Source organism: Rhinichthys klamathensis, unplaced genomic scaffold (genome assembly GCF_029890125.1).
Source record: "Rhinichthys klamathensis goyatoka isolate OS25496 unplaced genomic scaffold, OSU_Roscu_1.1 h1tg000004l_1, whole genome shotgun sequence".
NCBI lineage: Eukaryota > Metazoa > Chordata > Actinopteri > Cypriniformes > Leuciscidae > Rhinichthys > Rhinichthys klamathensis.
This window is the reverse complement of record NW_026606557.1, coordinates 3,087,469-3,107,830: the sequence shown is the minus strand read 5'-3', so window position 1 is coordinate 3,107,830 and position 20,362 is coordinate 3,087,469. Positions and strand designations below refer to the sequence as shown.

At 36.6% G+C, this 20,362-nt stretch overlaps 1 protein-coding gene across 1 annotated transcript in view; it reads left to right on the top strand.

Moving 5' to 3' along the window:
* Window positions 1–20,362, top strand: part of baiap2l1b (BAR/IMD domain containing adaptor protein 2 like 1b) — a 78,856-nt gene that overhangs the window by 27,194 nt on the left and 31,300 nt on the right. The window contains exons 5-6 of the mRNA XM_056251539.1: window positions 4,688–4,759; window positions 6,691–6,825. Coding sequence (XP_056107514.1) covers window positions 4,688–4,759; window positions 6,691–6,825 — 207 coding nt within the window. The remainder of the gene's footprint in view (window positions 1–4,687; window positions 4,760–6,690; window positions 6,826–20,362) is intronic.

Sequence of the window (20,362 nt, the reverse complement as noted above, 5' to 3'; positions counted from 1 at the left end):
CGTGTCTGCAAACACATTCTTGGCTGACCGAACACATGCTCGGACTCACCCAAACAAACGATTGCCATCTGCAATTTAGCCTCATATCAAACATCCCATTTCCCATAAACTTCGTGGACTCATTCCTGTTGACGTGCAGGCAGTCATATTTGTGTAAACTCCAGGAACGAGTGGACACACCTACTGCGTGTTAGATTTGTAGTTTTATTTTTTTTCATCAGAGCAGGTTTAAACATGCCTGTTGATGCACCTGAGCCCAGCGCCTGATGATGACACGGACGAGCAACTGCTGACTGCAACCTGCGGCTCAAAAACAGGCCACACAACAGAAGACAGGCCGTGTTTAACATTCATAAATACCTGACAAAGAATTAGCTTGGTGGCGATTCTGATACCATTCCTAACATTCGGTTTGTTGTTACTAATGTAACTGACATTATAAATCTACTAATTCGATGGGAGTGTTCACACTAAGGGCTAAAATGTATGTTAATATGCATAAATACTATTACACTAACATGATTTAAAGTACAGTAGTCGACATTTGAAGTGGATCAAAACCTTTCATCAAAGTTATACATGAATTTTGAACAAAACCCGTTCTTGTACAACTTTGATTAACTTTTTTGATCCACTTCAAATGTTGACTACTGTAGTCAGGCTACATAGTATGACTTAAAGTGTTAGTTCATCCAAAAATTAAATTGTCATCAATTTCTCTTTCCCCCGTGCCGTTCCAAACCATCCGTCCAACCAAGTCCACCAAACCAAAATTTAAAATCTGAGTGGTCTAATCCAAGTCTTCTGAAGAGAAATGGTCAAATTTATGTGATGATCAGATTTCATTTAGGCTTTTATTCAGATATAAGAACACAAGTATTAGTTGAGGCCCTTGTGATAGCGCCCACTTTGTTGAATGACTGTTATAATTAAATGAAAATAGTTTTTTTTTTTTTTGGCACAAACACAATGAGGGTTTGAATGAGCATCTCAATTAGGGTTACATTAAAGTTTAAATTATTGAAACGTCATTTACTAACCATCATGCCATTCAAGACCTTCTTCCATGTAAAACAAAAGGAGACATTTTGAATGATGTGCTGGTCGTTCTTTTCCATCAAATAACAATGAATTTATCATCTGTCCATCATCGTATAAAGCCCGCCCTGACAATTTGATTGGTCCGAACAGCTCTAGTTTGAGCATAGTTGCTCCACAACGGATCAAGTCCAGACCGAACTTCCCATCCTCAAATGTTGCGGGCGAGGCTAAGTTCGGCTGGCATCCAGGCTATCTATTCTCCATAACATTACATCATTTATTTAGCTCACTTAAAGTGATTTATAACTCAGATTCTCATTAATAAATAAGACCAGCTGAAATATTCATTGGTATCTGACAAATGTAAACCACAAATGCGTTCAGTGCACTGCTTACTGCAAGTGATGCGACAAAACTAAACCCATTATAGACTGTCTAGTGTAGTCAGCTTGACTGATTTTACCGGGGGCATTCGTGAGAGTCCAAAAGTCTGTGAACCACAGGGACTCAAACTGTTGTGTGAAACTTAATCTGCAGTGACGGCTTCAGTGATTATAACGGGATGGGTGCGTTCTGATATTGTTGCATTGCTGCTTTGTGTGTAATTTATTGAAAATTTGAATACGCTTTGTTTTCCATGCTCCGAATTACAAATCTGCTGTCATATTCACCCAAGATGGAGACATTTTCTTCCCTTCTTGAGATTTCAAGCGTCTGACGCCCTTTCCCATATTGATTGACAGGGCTCTGATCATTGGCTGCTTTTATACTAATGTCCTGTCGCACTGATAATTACTTTTATCGGCCAACACTGATGGTTGTGAGCCTGACAGATGTGCTTTATGAGGATTTCTCATTATTAGGGGGATACGAGGTAACCGATAATGTCGATTTAAATACTTTTAATGAATCTGAATTAAAAAAAATACAAGCCAATAAAATAAAATAACCTTTTTCATTTAAATTAACACCAAAATTGGACAGAAAATATATTAAAATAATATTAAATATCAATATATTAATCTTCATTTAGTTCTATGCGACTGAATCAGATTCAACAGTGTTATGTGTTATTTTCAAAATAAAGTATAGTCCTAGAAAGCTATTATTATCAGAGCTTTTTGAGCAGATAGCGGGGAGCGGTGAACGAGAGGTAGCTTCACAAACTGAGAATAGCAAACTGGGTCTCGGTACAGACTTACCGGCTCAGCCAGAGTCGCTTCAAAGCTGTGCATCTTCAGAAGTGGAGCCACTTGCAAAGTTACAAAAAAATGCTGCACAAGAATGAAACCTGAGAGCTGAACAGTGAACACTGAGGGGTGACATATATTTTCTGCCTTTTATTTCTCTTTTGGCCAAAAACTGAAGAGGCCAGAAGTTATGGTTATTATTTATTGGCGAATTAACCTAAATAGGGATGCACCGAAATAGCATTCCGAATAGCAAAAACCGAAAATGTTTATAATACAATTATAAAAAATATATATAAAAAAATAATTTAAAATAACAAAATAAATAATATATATATATAAAATTAAATTCAATAATTTAATTAAAAAATTAATTTAAAAAAATTAGGGCTGTCAAACGATTAATCACGATTAATCACATCCAAAATAAAGGTTTCTGTTTACATAATATATGTGTGTGTGCTGTGTATAATTATTTTGTATATAAATGCACGCATGTATATATTTAAGAAAAATATGTTATTTATATATAAAATGTTTATATTTATATAAAATATACATTATATATAGGCTACATTCAGTCTATATACAGTATATACATGCAAATATTTCTTAAATACACATGAATGTGTGGGTATTTATGTATTAAAAATAATTATACACAGTGCACACACATATATTATGTAAACACAAACTTTTATTTTGGATGCGATTAATCGTTTGACAGCCCTAAAAAAAAATTCAAGCCAATAAAGTAAGCACACTTTTATTTCAAAACACAAAAATTGGACAGAAATAGGCTTATATTAAAATAATATTAAATATCAATGTATTAATATCAATATATTATTTTTCATTCAGTTCTATCCAGCAGAATCAGATTTAACAGATTTATTTTTTTGACAAAATAAACTAAAGTAGTCCTACAAAGCTATTATTATCTAGCTATTATACACACACAGCAGAACACGCTTCGAAATTGCAAAACATGCTGAGCCAGAGTGAAACCTGCTTATATTTCCGGCTTATATTTTCTGCCTTTTTTCTCTTTCGGCCGATAATCTTCGGCAGCCGAAAATTATCGGTGCATCCCTAAACCTAAGGGTTAATCGTCTAATCAGAAAATAATCAGTTGATGTATGGTTCGATTAATCGGTTGAAAAATAATTGATGGATTAGTTGATTAATCTGTAAAAAAAAAAAAAAAAAAAAAAAAAATCATTAGATCAATCGATTAATCTGGAAAATATTGACCGATTGAACAATAATCGTTAGTTGCAGCCTGACCCGTGACATTTGCAGGTGCATTTCTACGTCAGATCTACTATGTTACATAGTCAGCAGAACCTAAAAATACTCCTGTAGAAGAATGAAGCAATGATGAAAGGAGAAAGTCTTGAATGTAGGGCAGACGCATCTAAAACACAACAGCGATTCCTCGTAACAAATGAAGCATTTTTCTGAATGAAGACATGCATTAATGAAGACGTGTCCGTGTCAGGAAGTGTAGGCTAACGCTGGGCGTGTGGATTCTGTTTTTAAAGAGGGGTAAAAGCAGATTAGTGGAGCAGAAAGGAGGGAGAGGGGTGGGTGGGCGCACTTGCAGCCATGATGATGTGTTGATGCCAGCACTCTCGCCCTCCTTCATTAGGTTGATGTGTGTGTGTGTGTGTGTGTGTGTGTGTGGGTATCCCTCTGTTTGTCTGTGACTCATCTCCTCTGTAAGCACTTTAGCTTATACAACAACAGTAAACTGCCTGCCGACTCGCCCAGTTGCCTCATTTTCTATTTGTGTGTGTGTGTGTGTTAGGGGTGTGGGATGTATATCGTCTGCGATAATATCATAATTGTTGTTTTTAAACAATGTGCAGTCTGACATTATTGAGTAGGCTATGTCCCTCACTTTGCCAAAACACGCCTAGACTCCACGCACACACTGCTTGATCTTGCCTTTTCGATTTAGGTTAATCTGCATGTGCACATTTAGAGTGCACACTCTCACTGCGTGATTTACTCTATTAAAATGCAGTAAAAATGCCCCTGTATTGAGTATTTTTCTTTTAGGCTATATTTATATCATATGATAGAGTTAAAGTCGCCCTGTAGTCAATAATTTCATCCCTTAAAACTCATCTTTGATCACCAAAATTACATTTAAATGCAAAGTTTTTAAAATTAATTTGATTAATTGTAATAATTTAACATAATGAATTATACATAGGCTACATTTAATTAGGTAAGTACCAGCACAATAAACACACTCAGCAAAATATCGTCTAATTCTCGTTATCGGAAAAATCCCAGAAAATATCGAGATATGATTTTTTGTCAATATCGCACACCTCTAGTTTTGTGTGTGTGTGTTTTATCAATGTAGGCCTCTCACCAGCACACTCTCACACCCAGTCATTATCATTCATTACCATTATCGTTCATATCTTTCTCTTTCTCTACAGTTCAGACGGTTTCATCGGGAGGTTATTTCAGAGTTGGAGAGGAAGACAGACATGGATGTGAAATACATGACGGTGAGCTGCCATATTAATCATTGATAGGGAAGCTACTTGAAATATTGACAAAAAGTAACTACATTGAAAGTATTTTAAGGGTAAAGGTTGTTTATTGGCTATGTGTGCATTACAATGTGACCTAAAAATAAACACTGATATATAGTGTGTCATGTTACAATGCTGGTAGTTGGAAAACATAGCTGGTAACCAGAGGTGGGTAGTAACGAAGTACATTTACTTCGTTACATTTACTTGAGTATTTTTTTGGAAAATTTGTACTTTTAAGAGTAGATTTAATTGTGGGTACTTTTACTTTAACTCGAGTAGATTTCTAATGAAAAAACTGTACTTTTACTTCGTTACGTTTGGCGACGTTCCTCTCGTTACTTTATTTTAATGCAATATGTTGTTAAAAGCGTAGTTTATTCTAAGCGCGCGCTCTCTCTTTTTTCTGGGCATGAGCGATGCTCAATTCACAAATGAATCACTCTTTTGAGTCGATTCTGTTCAAAGACTTCATCAAACAAGTTGGGCAGATCTGTCTAAATCGGTTCGCGAATCAGTTTGAATGATCTGTTCAGTTTCCTGCACGCACTGAATCGTCTCGGAGTCGTAACAGGAAGATTTAAGAACATCAAGAACATTGTGTGGCGGTCCATAGTCTACATACAGTCTAGAAAGTAAATCTGCAAATGCATCATATTTTTTGCCAGCGATGAAGATCTTTATTAGTTGAACTTGAACATCTTCGTATACTTCGTAAGCTGTCTGTGAATGAATTATTCCACACGACGATACATTCGATTTCATTCAGGTAATACATTTTACAACCAAACACATTATTACGCCATATAGCACTACTACAAAGTATGGCATTACCCTTTTTTTGGACATATACATTACTTTATACATTAAATAAGCTATCATCGTCCAGTTTATGAATGTGTGTACACACACAATGTATTCTCGGTGTTGTAGTGTCGGTATTGCGCAGTGGCGTGCGAACTCGACTTGAAAACGAATGCCTTTGCCTGCCTTATTAGACTCAGTTAACCAGTTTAAAGATGCTTTCATAAATATAGCCTACATTTAAATACATTTTGGAGAACAGACAGAAGAAGATCCGTGTATTTGATCGTTGTTTATGTTGGGCATGACATGACTGCGGGCACATGTGAAGAGTTTTAACACTTTCTAATCTGTCAATGGTTCCCATCCCTTGAATGCAAAACTCCATAGAGTCACTTTATTCCGACATTGTCTAATAATCCAAATGTAGTTGTATAAGTTACTATACTATTATACAAACCAAAGGACAGCCAATGGTTTTCAGGCTATAGATATACAGAAATAATGTTTGTCTCTTCTGTTTTTGTTGCAAAGATAGCTTATCTAATTATGATAATAATAGTCATTTAAATGAAAAAAAAAATCTAAATAATATCATGTTACATATACAGTATATATATATATATATATATATATATGCCTATGTGTAAAGTAACTAGTAACTAACTACTTGAGTAGTTTTTTCATTGGATACTTTTTTACTCTTACTCAAGTAACTTTTAAGATTATTACTTTTACTTTTACTTTGAGTAAATATTTCTATAAGTACTTGTACTTTTACTTGAGTACAGTTTTTGGATACTCTACCCACCTCTGCTGGTAACAGGAAAAGCTTGATTGGCTACTGTCACACTTTGTCACATTCCCAGTGCTGGTGTCCACATATGATAATCTGCGGATACTCGGGAAATGTGCCTTAAAACTGTATTTTCTTTCGAGATGGGAATGAAAATCAGACCGGCTCATGTCACACTATTTGTTTTCTGTCTGCATCTAGAGCAGAAGTCAATCAAACTCATCTTTGCGCTGACACGCCATGCGTGTGCGGACACGTTTCCCTGTCCCTGAGCGTACACTGATCGAACACTGTCTGCCCACAGGCCACATTCAAGAGATACCAGACCGAACACAAGATGAAGCAGGACTCGCTGGAGAGATCGCAGTCAGACCTGAAGAAGCTCAGGAGGAAAAGTCAAGGAAAGAACGCCTCGAAGTATGAGAGTAAAGAGAACGAGGTACGTGTGTTTTTAATAACGCGTATATACGTGACTATATACACACACATTTGTTTTTACTTTTCAAATCCACAGATAAGTATTACTGACAAAAATTTCATAGGACTCTAGTATTCTTTAAACGTTTAATAAATCTTTAATAATAGAAATAAGTTGTTAATCTAACCCCACAATCAGTTATTAAATTGATTGACATGCTTTTGATTATTGAAATTTGATTATTGAATTTTGAAATTTGAGTAAAACAAACAAACGGTTTCAAGTTTGTTATAATAAAGGATTTATTCAAACTAAAAAACCTGTTTTCTCCTGAAAAAATCCTGAAAAAATCACTTTCCTCCTGACTACTCTCCTCACTATCTACTTTTCTCTCGAATATATAGTAGATGATGAGGATGTTTTTTTATTAATATTAATAACACAGACAACATCAGGAATATTAGGCTGCTGTCACTTTAAGACCGAAAATAACATTTATGCGTGGTTTATTAAAAAACAAAAAATTTAAGTCACTGAAATAAGGCCATATAACACATAGTAAACATTTGTTCACAAGGCTTTTTAAAACTGGATCTTGTTGTCTAGAGTTTTTTAAAACCATCCCGATCACTCCTTCATACAAAACAATATAGTCTTTTAACTTTTGTAAGACACTTAATTGTCAGAGTGGCTGATATGCGGGGAGGCGTGAAACATCATGAATAATGCTGTGATTCACACCTGAAGAGACAAAGACCCTCCCCTGGGAATATTGGTAACGCTTCCTTTTACAGTACAGTACTTACGTGTACTTACAGTGTACTTACCTAGAAAGTACTGGCTAATATAAGGTAAGTACATGGGTTAGGGGTAGGTTTAGGGTTAGTACCTAGTTATTACCCAGTAATTGTAATTACTATAATAAGTACGTAGTATGTACATGGGGAACAGGACTGTAAAAGGAGGCGTTGCTGGAATATCAATGAGGAATGTGACAGAGGGAACTGTAGAGAATGAATGTGAGGAGACTTAATGATTGAACGTATTGTTTTGGCTTAAGAACAAATCTTTACTTAAAAAATTTAGACCAACACTACCAATTTTTATTTTATTTTATTTATTTTTTGTCTCTTCGGCTCACCAAGGCTGCATTTATTTGATCCAAAATAAAGCAAAAACTGTTTATTTTTAAATGTTTTCTATTTAAATATATTTTAAAATGCAATTTATTCATGTGATCTAAATTTTCAGCACCATTACTCCAGTCTACAGTGTCACATGATCCTTCAGAAATCATTTTAATATGATTTGCTGCTCAAGAAACATTTTTTTTATTATCAATGTTGAAAACAGTTGTGTAAAAAAAAAAATTCAGGATTCTTTGATGAACTGAAAGTTCAAAAGAATATTTATCTGAAATAGAAAGATTTAAGGCATTGTTGGGGGCATTTATCATTTCGCATAGATCGCCTCAACACATTATCTTATGAATAGTAGTGTGACCACATTAACAATAATTAGCTGAGATTACATTGCAGTAGAATATTTGTTTTAAACATTTCAAGCTTTCTTTAGACCTACGTTTCATGTCAGTGTGATAAGTATTCGCTGAGTTTCAGTTCATTATTCAGACCTCTTTCAGAAAGTTTCTCGCGGATATAGCGACAGCTGAAAGCGAACCCTGTTTATTTTCTTTATTTTACAAAAACACAAGGATTTATTTGTTGTCATTGTGAGTGGACACAAATAAAAGAAGACCCTTTATAGTTCATAAAGATGTATAAAGACTTGTATGAATGGCCAAAAATTACGGAGTATTTTAAGTTGTTTAGGCTGTCATGAGGAAAAAATCCAGCAGAACGCGCCGGCACGTTCTTCGGGCTCAGAGGGTTTGATATTAATATTAATATTTATATTTATTTGATATTGAATCATTCAATCAAGAGATTAATTCAGAAACGCTGATTCATCCAGTAATGAAACAAGTTAAGTCTTTGAATCATTCATTAAAACATATATTTTTTTATAATATAAAAAAAATATATATATGGATGGAAATATACCGATTCCAAAAAAAACTGGTCCGGACCTCCGCTGGGAAGGAGATCTAGAGACTGGACCTCCTGGAAGTTTAATTGAATACCCCTGATCTAGTCCCTAACATGTGAACTAAGGTTAATAGTTGGTCTCTACGGATGCTGCACAGTAACTGCTGAACAGGCGCAACTCTTGCTGTGTTATGCATTTATTTTAATGGCTGGAACAAGTATGTCAAAAGATGTAAAGATACAAGTATTTCTGTTTCAAATCGGTACCCACACAATGTCTTACTGACAGGAGGCTTGTTTTGAGTGCCTGCATGCACATGAACACACTCCTTCATGAGGAGCTTTCGCTCCCTGCAAAAATGTGGTTGCGCACTTCATGGTCAAACTGTCCGTCTAGAGAAGTGTTGTTGTAAACACAGTTGGTTAGTTAACATAAACGGGTAACCAAAAAGTAATTATGACAGCCATAAATATTACTATTGTAATTTTACAGTGGTAAAATGTAAAAATAAAATTATTATTATTATAAAATTTTGGCCAAATTCTGCAGCCCTACAAACAGGCACATCAAACCAGGATTATTTTATTTATTAAATCAGTCGCCGTTTTATCAGAATCTAATCACAATTATATTTTTCCCCCAAAATCCTGCAGCCTTAGGTTTTACAGTATAAAAATACAGTATATGTTTTGATAAGCAAAATTGCACAAAGCTGCATTGCTTCAAATGGCGTATTGAAACTAGATATTTTATTAAAAGTAGTACCGGTACTCACATTTAATGTGAAACTTAAGTCAGGTAGGAACTAAATAAGGTCATACAGGTAGCTATGATTTTGGTGATGATAAACCAACATATTTACATATCGTCCCTGTCGGGCGGAAACCTCTAGGATGTACATTTCCAGAAGAAAATGTGAAGTGGTGCTTGCAGTGGCAAAACTCGCCGCTCAGTTGCTAGGGTGTTGTACAGGGTTGCATACGAGCCAACACCCAAGTCTGTACGATGTTCTAGTGCTGAGATATGGCTTTTTCATGTGTTCAGATGGTTGCTAGGCGGTTGCTAGGGTGTTCTGGGTGGTTGCTACGGTGTTGCTAGGGTATTCTGGGTGGTTGCTAGGGCGTTGCTAGGGTTTACTGGGTGGTTGCTATGGTGTTGCTAGGCGGTTGCTAGGGTGTTCTGAGTGGTTGCTAGGGTGTTGCTAGGCAACACTTTTTGTGTGTCATTATAATATCAACATTTTCTGCAAATCAAGCTCAAATGGAGTTTTTGACCAGCGAATGACAGATATTTTGTCTGAGGCAATCAGTGCACATTACGTTTCCATCAACTTACAGGATATGACGTTTATTGTTGCTATATGGGCACTCAGTTGTTTTTGAAATCTCATAATCAAAATCTCATGATACAAAAGATCATGCACAGGATATTTAACACCGGACTAAGACTATTCTCCGCTCTGCAAATACAAAAAGCTTTAGCCTTTATTGACGCAGTGTTTCTTGAGTAAAGAAAACGCTGCACTTACTCAAATATCAGTTTTTTGTTCACCCTTGCATTGCAAACAAGCGGAGATCTCCAAACTGTGTGCTGCACTTCATTCACGATAGAGGCTGGTGGAGTTGTGAGATTTGATTGACAGTTTGAGGAGCCAATGGAGTTACAAGGTTTAGTCACAACCTCTTGTTATTTGTGCCAACAAATTAAAAGGTGAAACGAATATATTATATAGACTCATTACATGCAAAGTGAGATATTTCAAGCCTTTATTTGTTATAATTTGGATGATTATGGATTACAGCGATGAAAACCTTTTCACAATATTCTAATTTTGACTTTGGGGTTTTCATAAGCTGTAATCTATAATCATCAACATTATAACAAATAAAGGCGTGAAATATCTCACTTTGCATGTAATGTGTCTATATAATATATTAGTTTCACCTTTTAAGTTGAATTACTGAAATAAATTAACGATATTCAAATTTTTCGAGATTCACCTGTATTTGTGAAACAGACATAAAGGCTGACCTATAGCATTCATTTTATTAAACAAAAATGACGAAATATAGAGATACGAGGTTTCGGCCCAACAGTAATGATATATTCTTATTTGTAGCATTTATTTTTACTTAATTTTTGGATCATTTTCCACAGCACACCTGACAACTTGGGAAACACTGGTGTATCTACCACTGTCTATTATGTTGTCATATGCCACTCATTGCTCAAACTAGTAATTGAATGGTTGCATGGATAAACTTCCATGTAGCAATAATGGCATGTAGCATTGAAATACTGACTTAGTTCTTATTAGTTAATATTTCTATATGTATTCAATAGTAGGGCTGGGTAAAAAATATTGATTTCTTGATATTAATCGATTCTTATTTTTACGAACCGATATCGATTCTTAAGTCTCAAGAATCGATTAGTCATCCTGTTTTCATTTGATGAATGAATGGAACATTGTAGCGCTCATCCCATCCAATCAATCGCAATAATCTTTGTGCTTTGTTACTATTGATACTAAATAAAGTCTCAAATTTCAAATTACGTCCTTTTTCTTACGAAATTCAAAAACATAAATACCGTTTTGTCGCTGTGGCGTGAGATCGCTCTGGCTCAGCTCAAGAGAAGCAGCAGCGCGGAGCGCACATGATCTCCTCTTCCGCCTTAATAATACCAGTTACAGCGCCAAATAAACATGAATGAACGTCTGAAAGTGTGTTAAAAGATAGAGTACAACTTATCATATCCGTATCATGTCACATGGAATCGCTCAATCAGTGTTTCAACCGTGGAAAGACGTCAGTAAAACAGCTTGTAAACAATGTCATGTAACGTCACATTTACCTCAGAAAAACCATATGTGACCATAAACTCGTTAGTCAGCTAGAAAAATTAACTCTAAAGAGGAGCATTTTGCTAAATATATGCACCATATTACATATTCATTATAATTTGTAATGTTCTTCGATATTTAATGCATGTTTGAATAAATCTGGCAAGTTTTTATGACAGCCACCATTTATATGTTTATATTTCATATAACTTTATTATTATAAAAATAAATAAAAGTGTAATTTAAGTGTTTGTATAGCTACAAATCAGTTAATGTTTACCTTCAATATTATAGTAGGCTAATGAAGCCTAGTGGGCTACAACTGACTCCCATAGTTTACAGCATTAGTTAAGAGATTTGTTTTCCTTGAGGAAATTTGCCATGTACCTGACATCCAAAATAATCAATATTGAATCGAATCGAATCGGAATCGAATTGCAAGCTTGTGAATTGAAATCGAATTGTGAAATTTGTGTCAATACCCAGCCCTATTCAATAGCGTCTCATAAAATCTTGGTATGGTGTCAGCCCCATCTGCAATGCTGAACTGGCCAATCAGCAGACAGGACTGGAACTGTATATTTCATAGATATATTTTAACCCACACCCTGCCACATTATCAGATGCAGACTTGTGTTCATATGCAACACGTTCATGAAGGAGCCGTTGGCGTTGCTTATCTTGAACGAGGGTGAAACCTCACACAAACACAACCGCCTCCATAAACCCTCCGACCGTAGTGGTGGATGATGGATCCCCTGTATGAATAAAGTCCACTAGCAAAACAGCTGTACGTGAAATCCGACCCTAATCTTCTGATCTGTAAACGGCAGGCGTTTATTCATCCGCCCAGAGCTCCGACTCTCCGCACAGCCTGTTCATCAGGGTGGCCTGCAGAAATTAATTACTTTGCTCTGTGTGTCCGCACCCTGATGGCTAATGTCTCACCTCACCGTGGACTTTACTGTCAGATCTCTCTCTCTCTCTCTCCCGCCGATGATGGATGGATGTGCCAGTCACGCCGGTGTCTGTGATAAGAGACATGCCTCTTTCCCTTTGTTTGTTCCAGACAGCACATCATCGTCATCCTGACATTTTACCGCTCCCATGTTCCCTGTAATCAGCCTCTCCTGACCTCGCCAGCAGAGACGATATGGGAAGTCGAAATCAGACGTTCAGCGATTCATTCAGACTAGTGTGCTAAACTGAAGCACGAGGCCCAGGCAAAGACTTTAGCTCAGTCCTGTCTCGGTGCTATATGCATCATCTGCGGTAACATAGTTATAGTAGGCTACTTATATGAACTTAATAAAAGCATGATTGCAAATGTGATATTGAATTACTGCAGCAGTTCACTAAACAAGAAGTTACCTCCATTTTAGACAAAATATTGTCCGTTTCACATACGTTGTATTTACTTTACGTTACGTCATTGTATGTAGATCGTTGTAATTACGAACTAAGCAATTAACGGTGTGTATGAACGGATCATTGAATCACTTTCTTAAACAATTCGTTCAAAAACACAAAAACAAAACCTTACTGATGTTGGTAAAAAAAAACATTCTGCTCCGGCCTTGTTTTTGCGTTTCTGAACGAAATGTTTAAGAAAGTGATTCAATGATCCGTTCATACAGACCGTTAATTGCTTAGTTCGTAAATACATAAGCGTTTCGAAAGAATCGTTTGTAAGACTCCACTGAGTCTTTTGCTGCCACCTACTGGCGGTAATTTTAAAAGTATCGGTCCTTTTTACTATTCAATATTGTAATTATTTTAAAACATTAAACTCATAGGAATATTTATGCAATTGTGATATCTTGTTTGTTTATATCAGTTCACTAGATTATTACTAATGATTGTTTGGGATCATTTTATTAAATAGTTTATCAATATAATATGAATGCGCTATAACATAATTTAAGATGAATATAGAAAGTGCACTTCCCAAAAAGGAAAAGACAGTGGGCAACCACTGAATACTGTCAATTACATATAGTAAATTGAAAAACTGAATTTCAACAGAAGAAAGAAACTCACACAGGTTTGGAACAACTTGAGGGTGAGTAAATGATGACAGAAGTTTCATTTTTGGGTGAACTATCACTTAAAATATTAGTCATAACTATCACTTTCGGACTTCTGGTATATATATACTTTAGGCTGTGAATCCGTGATCCTAATCTCTTATTCCTGTCATAATGAAATGTCCTGGAAAACGATCTCTGAAAAAGAGTAGTAAGCCCATAAAAGTATTAAATAAAAAATAAAAAACTAGTTTGCCCAATGTTTGTATGTTGACTATGTATTTGTTTGCCTATTAGAGCATCATTTTGTTCATATATCAGCGTACTAATGTCAGACTTTGTATGAATCATTTGTGTGGTATCTTGTTCAAATCCGTTTCATGATGGTTATAAAGGTTCTGGAAAAGATCTGTGTTGATCCGTGCGCATCTGCCTTTTTGAGGTTTGCCCGTTTAGGCAGGAATGGTGTGTTTTTCATGTCTTCTCCGCCGTGTGTGGCATGTCCTCTGTTTCTTTTACCTTCCTCCACGGGGGGAGAATGAAGGTGTCCATAGCAACCGACTTTATCACGGGTCTGTGATGATAAACAAGACAAACAGCACACTTACGCCCCTGTCCATCTCCCACGGATCCATCACAGCTCTCTGGGACGTGTTCGCTCGGACAGATACGCTGGTGCTTTTAACTCTGTGTGTGTGTGTGTTGGTCCGTAATGTTGCAGAAAATGTAGCTGTTATCTGAGCTGACCAGACTGTTGTGTGTTTGTGTGTGCACTATAGCCAGACACACAATGCACAGATGTAAGGGAAAGACCCACATGTGTCCTCAGTGTGTTTTTAAATCTGCCCAGTTCAAACTCAGACCTATATATATTTTTTAAATTGACAAGTTTGTCTTTAGGAAACACTGTGTAATTCTGTGCAGTGTGAATAGGCCTTACCCATTGGTCTTTTAAAAGTCTCAAAGGGTTAGTGTAGCGAAAAATGAAAATGATCCCGTAATTTACTCACCCGCCATCCTAGGTGTGTATGACTGACTTCTTTCAGCCAAACACAATTGGAGTCATATCAAAGCTTTATAATGGGAGGGAATGGTACCTGAGTTTTTGAAGCAAGTAACCTATATGACTCCAGTGGGTTAATAAGGGCCTTCTGAAGCGAAGGGATCCGTTTTTATTTATAGATATTTAAGAAAAATATCTATATTTATAACTTTAAAAACTACCATCACTGATTTCCGTAACTGCCGTACGCTAGTCTAGTTGTGGGGAAGAGTGACCTCTGACCCGACCATTTGTTTACATGGGATAGGTGGGTTTGTGACCTTTACTGCATCCAGCCAACCCTGCCTTAAGGCCCGTTCACACCAAGCACGATAACTATAACGATATTTGCGTCCACACCAACGAACGATAACAGTCTGTTTAATCTAAAGGCCTGTTCACACCGGGACGAATTTCGCGCGCGATATTCGCCGACGGTTAACGCCTCGTGACTAAACAAAGGGCGCCAATGTGAGTGTCGCACACAGACACGAAAAACGGCACGCGTAAAAGCGTCATTTTTTTAAAAAACGTCTCGGGTTCGTTTTTCGGGTTTGACGCGCCGCGTCAAAAACTATCCGACCAATGAGATTGGTGGTTTTGCTCACGTGTCTGGAGCTTCTGAAGTTACAGTAAAACACAACTTGGGGGCGCTCAAACACAAAACGGTCTTGCCGAGCACACATACGTAACGGCGAAGAAGATATACGCCAAGTAGCGTCTACACTCCCGGGAAGAAATAAGACGAGGAAGATGCAAGGCAAGATGAATGTAGAGCTGCTGGTCTCGTTGGTGTCGGAGCATAAAGAACTATATGACAAACGCGACAGCGACTACAACATAGGACTATTTCTGTTTTACATTAAGCGCCATCTAATGTCAGGGAATGAATTGGCATGTTCACTCGGCTCATCGTCAGCGAAAATCGCTTGGGTGTGAACACAAAAAACGCGTTGAAAAACGCTGGCAAATTAACGCGCGCCGATATTCGTCCCGGTGTGTACGAGCCTTAAGGCGTGCGCTGCGGTTTCAAAGTGTGTACAACGTCATTGAACATGTTTTTAACCTGTTGCATTACACGGCTTTAGTCAATATAGTGAAATAACAACAACACCTGGTCGTTTTCACCGCAACTTCAAAGGAAGCAAGACAGTGTTTTCGCAACGAGCGCTGGATACCTGAGGTAATACTTCTCACCGTTTATTTAGATGGTATGAACGATTGTTTTCAATATCCATTTCTTCTTTGACTTTTCTGGACCTCTGCAAATTACTTCTCCACATTGTCGTCTGTCATTTTAAATGCGCGAGACCCTTGTTTAAGTAAGGGTTAATGCCCGACGAGGTGTCCATTGTCAGGTATTAATGGACGACGGCGAGGCGTGAACCGTCCGACGCGCAGCAGAGTCCATTAATACCTGACAATGGACACCTCGAAGGGCATTAACCCGCTTATACCATGGTCACTTGCCATAACACATTTTTAAAACATTCGTTTATATTTTAATTAGTTTTACAATCGAAATCTAAAGTTTTTACAAACAATAACTTGGTTTCCCTGGTTACGCCTGACGGTTTATTCAGCAACCGGAGATATTTATAGTCCGCTCAGCTCGGAGAACCCTTCAGTTTAGCTAACTTACGAGCCAGAAACTTAACGTATTTTATGTCAAATTCTCCAAAAAGTTTAAAAGAAATAACGTAAGTCACTCATTGTTGTATTAGTAGGCTATGTACAGTAGGTACTCAACCAGAATGCCTATTACCGCCGAGACTCGTGCCGCGGCAAATCCACCGCGGCAAAAATAAACTAGTCGCATTTCAAAGTCCTTCGCGAAATGACCGCCAGGTGGCGCAAAGGGGCATTTAGCAAAACAGCCGCAATTGCCGCATTTTGAAACGGGCTAATGTAAATTAACAGTAAGGATGAAATAGTTGAGACTGATTGAATATGTAAAAAATAAAATAAAAATAAACAAACGAAAGAGAATAGAACAAACCATTAGAACAAAAAAATAATAATAATAAAAATATAAATAGTTTAACCTATAGGCTAACAGATTCAGTTAAATTAAACAAAAGCAAAACGTAAAGTAAAAGTAGGCTACATTTAAACAGAATATAACAAACTTTTAGAGCAGAACATTTTATGAATCAAAAGTTAAAATAGGCCTCTCTCGCAATTAGGTGCAATGACGCTAAACTATTGAGGAATGAGAGGATTGAAGAGCGCTTCTCTCGTGTGCGCGCACTGACTGCTGAACTACCGAACTTCTGGGAAATTTTCAGTGAGAAAAGTTGTGGTCGAGTGGTAGAATTTAGGTTTCAATAATTTAGATGACACGGGTTCAAATCCTGTCCAAACACGGTAGCCTATTTATAAAATACAATTCCATGCATTTCCATTTTACACAAAGGAACAAATATTATCCAACAGATTGACTGAATTTATATCAATCTGTATAATAATTCCAATCGTAATTTCAAAAGCAGTTCTGTTAAAAAAACAGAAAAAAAAACTTCATGGGGTTCCATAGGCTACGTTTTTAAAAACATTGTGTAACAAGGTGCGATATGCTGGTGGGGGATTTCCCCCCAGTAATCAATGCTTTGCCTAATTCACCAATAGACCATATCAAATATATATATATAAATATATATATATATTTAAAATATGCAACACGCACGTTTAAACAACAAACAATAAAATCTGAACCGGCGCTTCTGCTCCTGTATTGAGCGAACATGCAGCGCGTTTCAGTTACGATCCTGGTTCCAGTGGCCTTAATACATTCATGGCTTTTCAAAATGTCACAAAGCGTTTTGAGATGTTTTTGAATGAAATATTGAAGTTTATAATTAAGTGTTTTGGCACATCACGCCGAGTGGCGCTACGCATTATTCTAAAGTCGGGTTTTATTCTGGCATGTTGAAATAGAGTTCAACAAACACAGCGGCGTATTCTGTATCCAACAGAATGACTTAACATCTAATACCAATCGTAATTTCAAAAGCAGTTCTGTAAAAAATATATATATATATATATATATATATATATATATATATATATATATATATATATTAGGGGTGTAACGATACACGTATTCGTATTGAACCGTTCGGTACGAGGCTTTCGGTTCGGTTTTCGGTACGCATTTTTGAACCGAACGGTTCGTTGGACCATTTTTCCTGCCGACCAAAATTTCGTTATTTCAAATGAAGGCGCGTCACGCATGGCAAGCGCGCTCATAATGTGCGTGACCACAACATTGCCCAACATCAAATGGCAAATGTAATGTAAGCGGAACGAAACCACTCGTTATTGTGTGGTTGAAGGACCGTTTATCAGTTTGGACAAATACAGCGCGAGACGATCTTAATCATCAGCACTGTTACTACACAGCCAAATCCAGTAAAGAAAGCATTTGAATTCGCTACTGAAGTAATAACATCGCTGCAAGATCTAGTGAGAAACATTCGCATTTCTCCGTTATTAACGGATCAAACAGCGCTGACGTGGAAACCAGGAAGAAACATTGTGCCATGAATGAACTATTCAGTGTCCACAGATCAGCAACATTCACCATGGGTTTACTGTAGTAACACTACTAACTGTAACCATGGAAGTTTGGCAGGAATAGTAGGCTATAATGCTTTCAAGTAACATCACGTCGGTTTTATTTTGACATTATGAATACAATTGCTGCCCTCAAATGTTAATCTGAACTAAAATAAACCTTTGTTTATAACTACTACAATATTACATTTAATTTTGTCCAAGGAGCTGTTTTGTTTTATAAGCTCCTAAGAAAAGTCAAGTATAGCTCCATCATTGCTCAAAGTTAAAAAATATCATACTTTATGATGTTAGTTTTAATAAAAATATAATTAAAAAGATTAAATCAAGGAAATTTCTCTGGCATTTCTTTCTTTTTGCTGTATCGGAAACGTACCGAATCGTACCGAACCGAACCGTGACACAAGTGTATCGTATCGAACCGAACCGTGAATTTTTTGAACCGTTACACCCCTAATATATATATATATATAGGCCTATATATATAGCCTATAGGCCTATATAGCCTGTTTTTTGGATTCCCTACATTGAGTTTTTAAAACATGGTTTTAAGCAAGGTGCGATTTGCCAGGGGGGACGGGGATTTCCTTCTGGTCTAAACATCCCTGCTTCTGCTGAATTATTTTAACCCCCCCACCCCCTTCCTCCGCAGTAATCCGTGCTAATAGGCTTAGGCTACTTCACCAATAGACCATATAAAATATATAAAATAAAGATATGCAACAGGCACGTTTAAACGACAAACAATAAAATCAAAACCAGCGTTTCAGTGACAGTAGCCTACGTTCGTGGATCCAGTGGCCTTAATGTAGGCCCTATGCACGGCTTTTCAAAATGTCACAAAGCGTTTTGAGATTATTTTGAATGAAATATTGAAGTTTATAATTAAGTGTTTTGGCACATCACGTCGAGTGTCGCTATTGTTCTAAAGTCGTGTTTTATTCTGGCATGTTGAATTAGTGTTCGACAACTTCGACAAACGCGGCGGCGCGTTCACTTGGATTTATTTTTCTCATAACAGCTAAAATAACTTAATAGGCTACTAGTAAACTTTTATTCATATTAGGCTAACAACATTTTAGCTGTCGTCTCTGTCTCCGGGAACTGCTCGTCACAAAACTGAACCGAAAGCCACTTGCCTCAGCTCATGTTAAAGCCTTTAAATGTCTAAATATTTAATAAATGTTATCTGATTATGTAATCCATCTGAAACTGAGAGGTACAGAGGATCTACTTAAACATGTTTAACTATGTGAGCGCTTAGAAATGAGGAAAGGACAAGGCAAGGGGAAAATCTCGCTCTAATTAAATAGGCTAAATCGCCCTGAATTAAAATGTAAAAACAAATCAAATAATTTATTTGTCGAAATGTTGCGCTATTGTTTCATTTAAGTTCATAATTATTCTATAAATGTTATTTAGTTTCACAGCAGCACAACGAAGCACTGTGGTTCGAGATTTATTTGAATAAAAAAGAAAAACGTATTGAAATTGAATGAATTATTGAAATTAAATATTTAGTAATAAAGTTTCATGACAGAAATATCACTACATGTAGCTCACATTATTTAATTCCTTCATTATCAACACTTTAATAGCCTAATGCTAATGTCTAATAGCGGTTTAAGTGTGAATTGCGACTTCTTGTTTTAAGTCAGTCTCAGACTCAGAGAGCCTGTGGGGGTTTGGAGGGACAGTGGCTTTATCGTGCGTGCACAATAGGTGTTAATGTTCGTCTTTCATATGGAGATGTCGGATAGCCAGCCCAATGAGCAGGCAAAGGCTAAATTCTTTTAAGGATAAATCTCTCGATGTGTCCAAATGTAGGCCCTATATCTTATTTAATTATAAATATAGTGTATTTTTTGTATTTAAAGTTTTTCACACAAAATTTAAATTAAAGTGTTCAATCCAGTTGTTTCAACTGTTTTTATAAAGTTTTAGAATGTTTGAAGCAGTGTGTATGATTGTCAACAATCTGGCATTATCTAAACATTAACTGTTTACGAAACGAAGCAG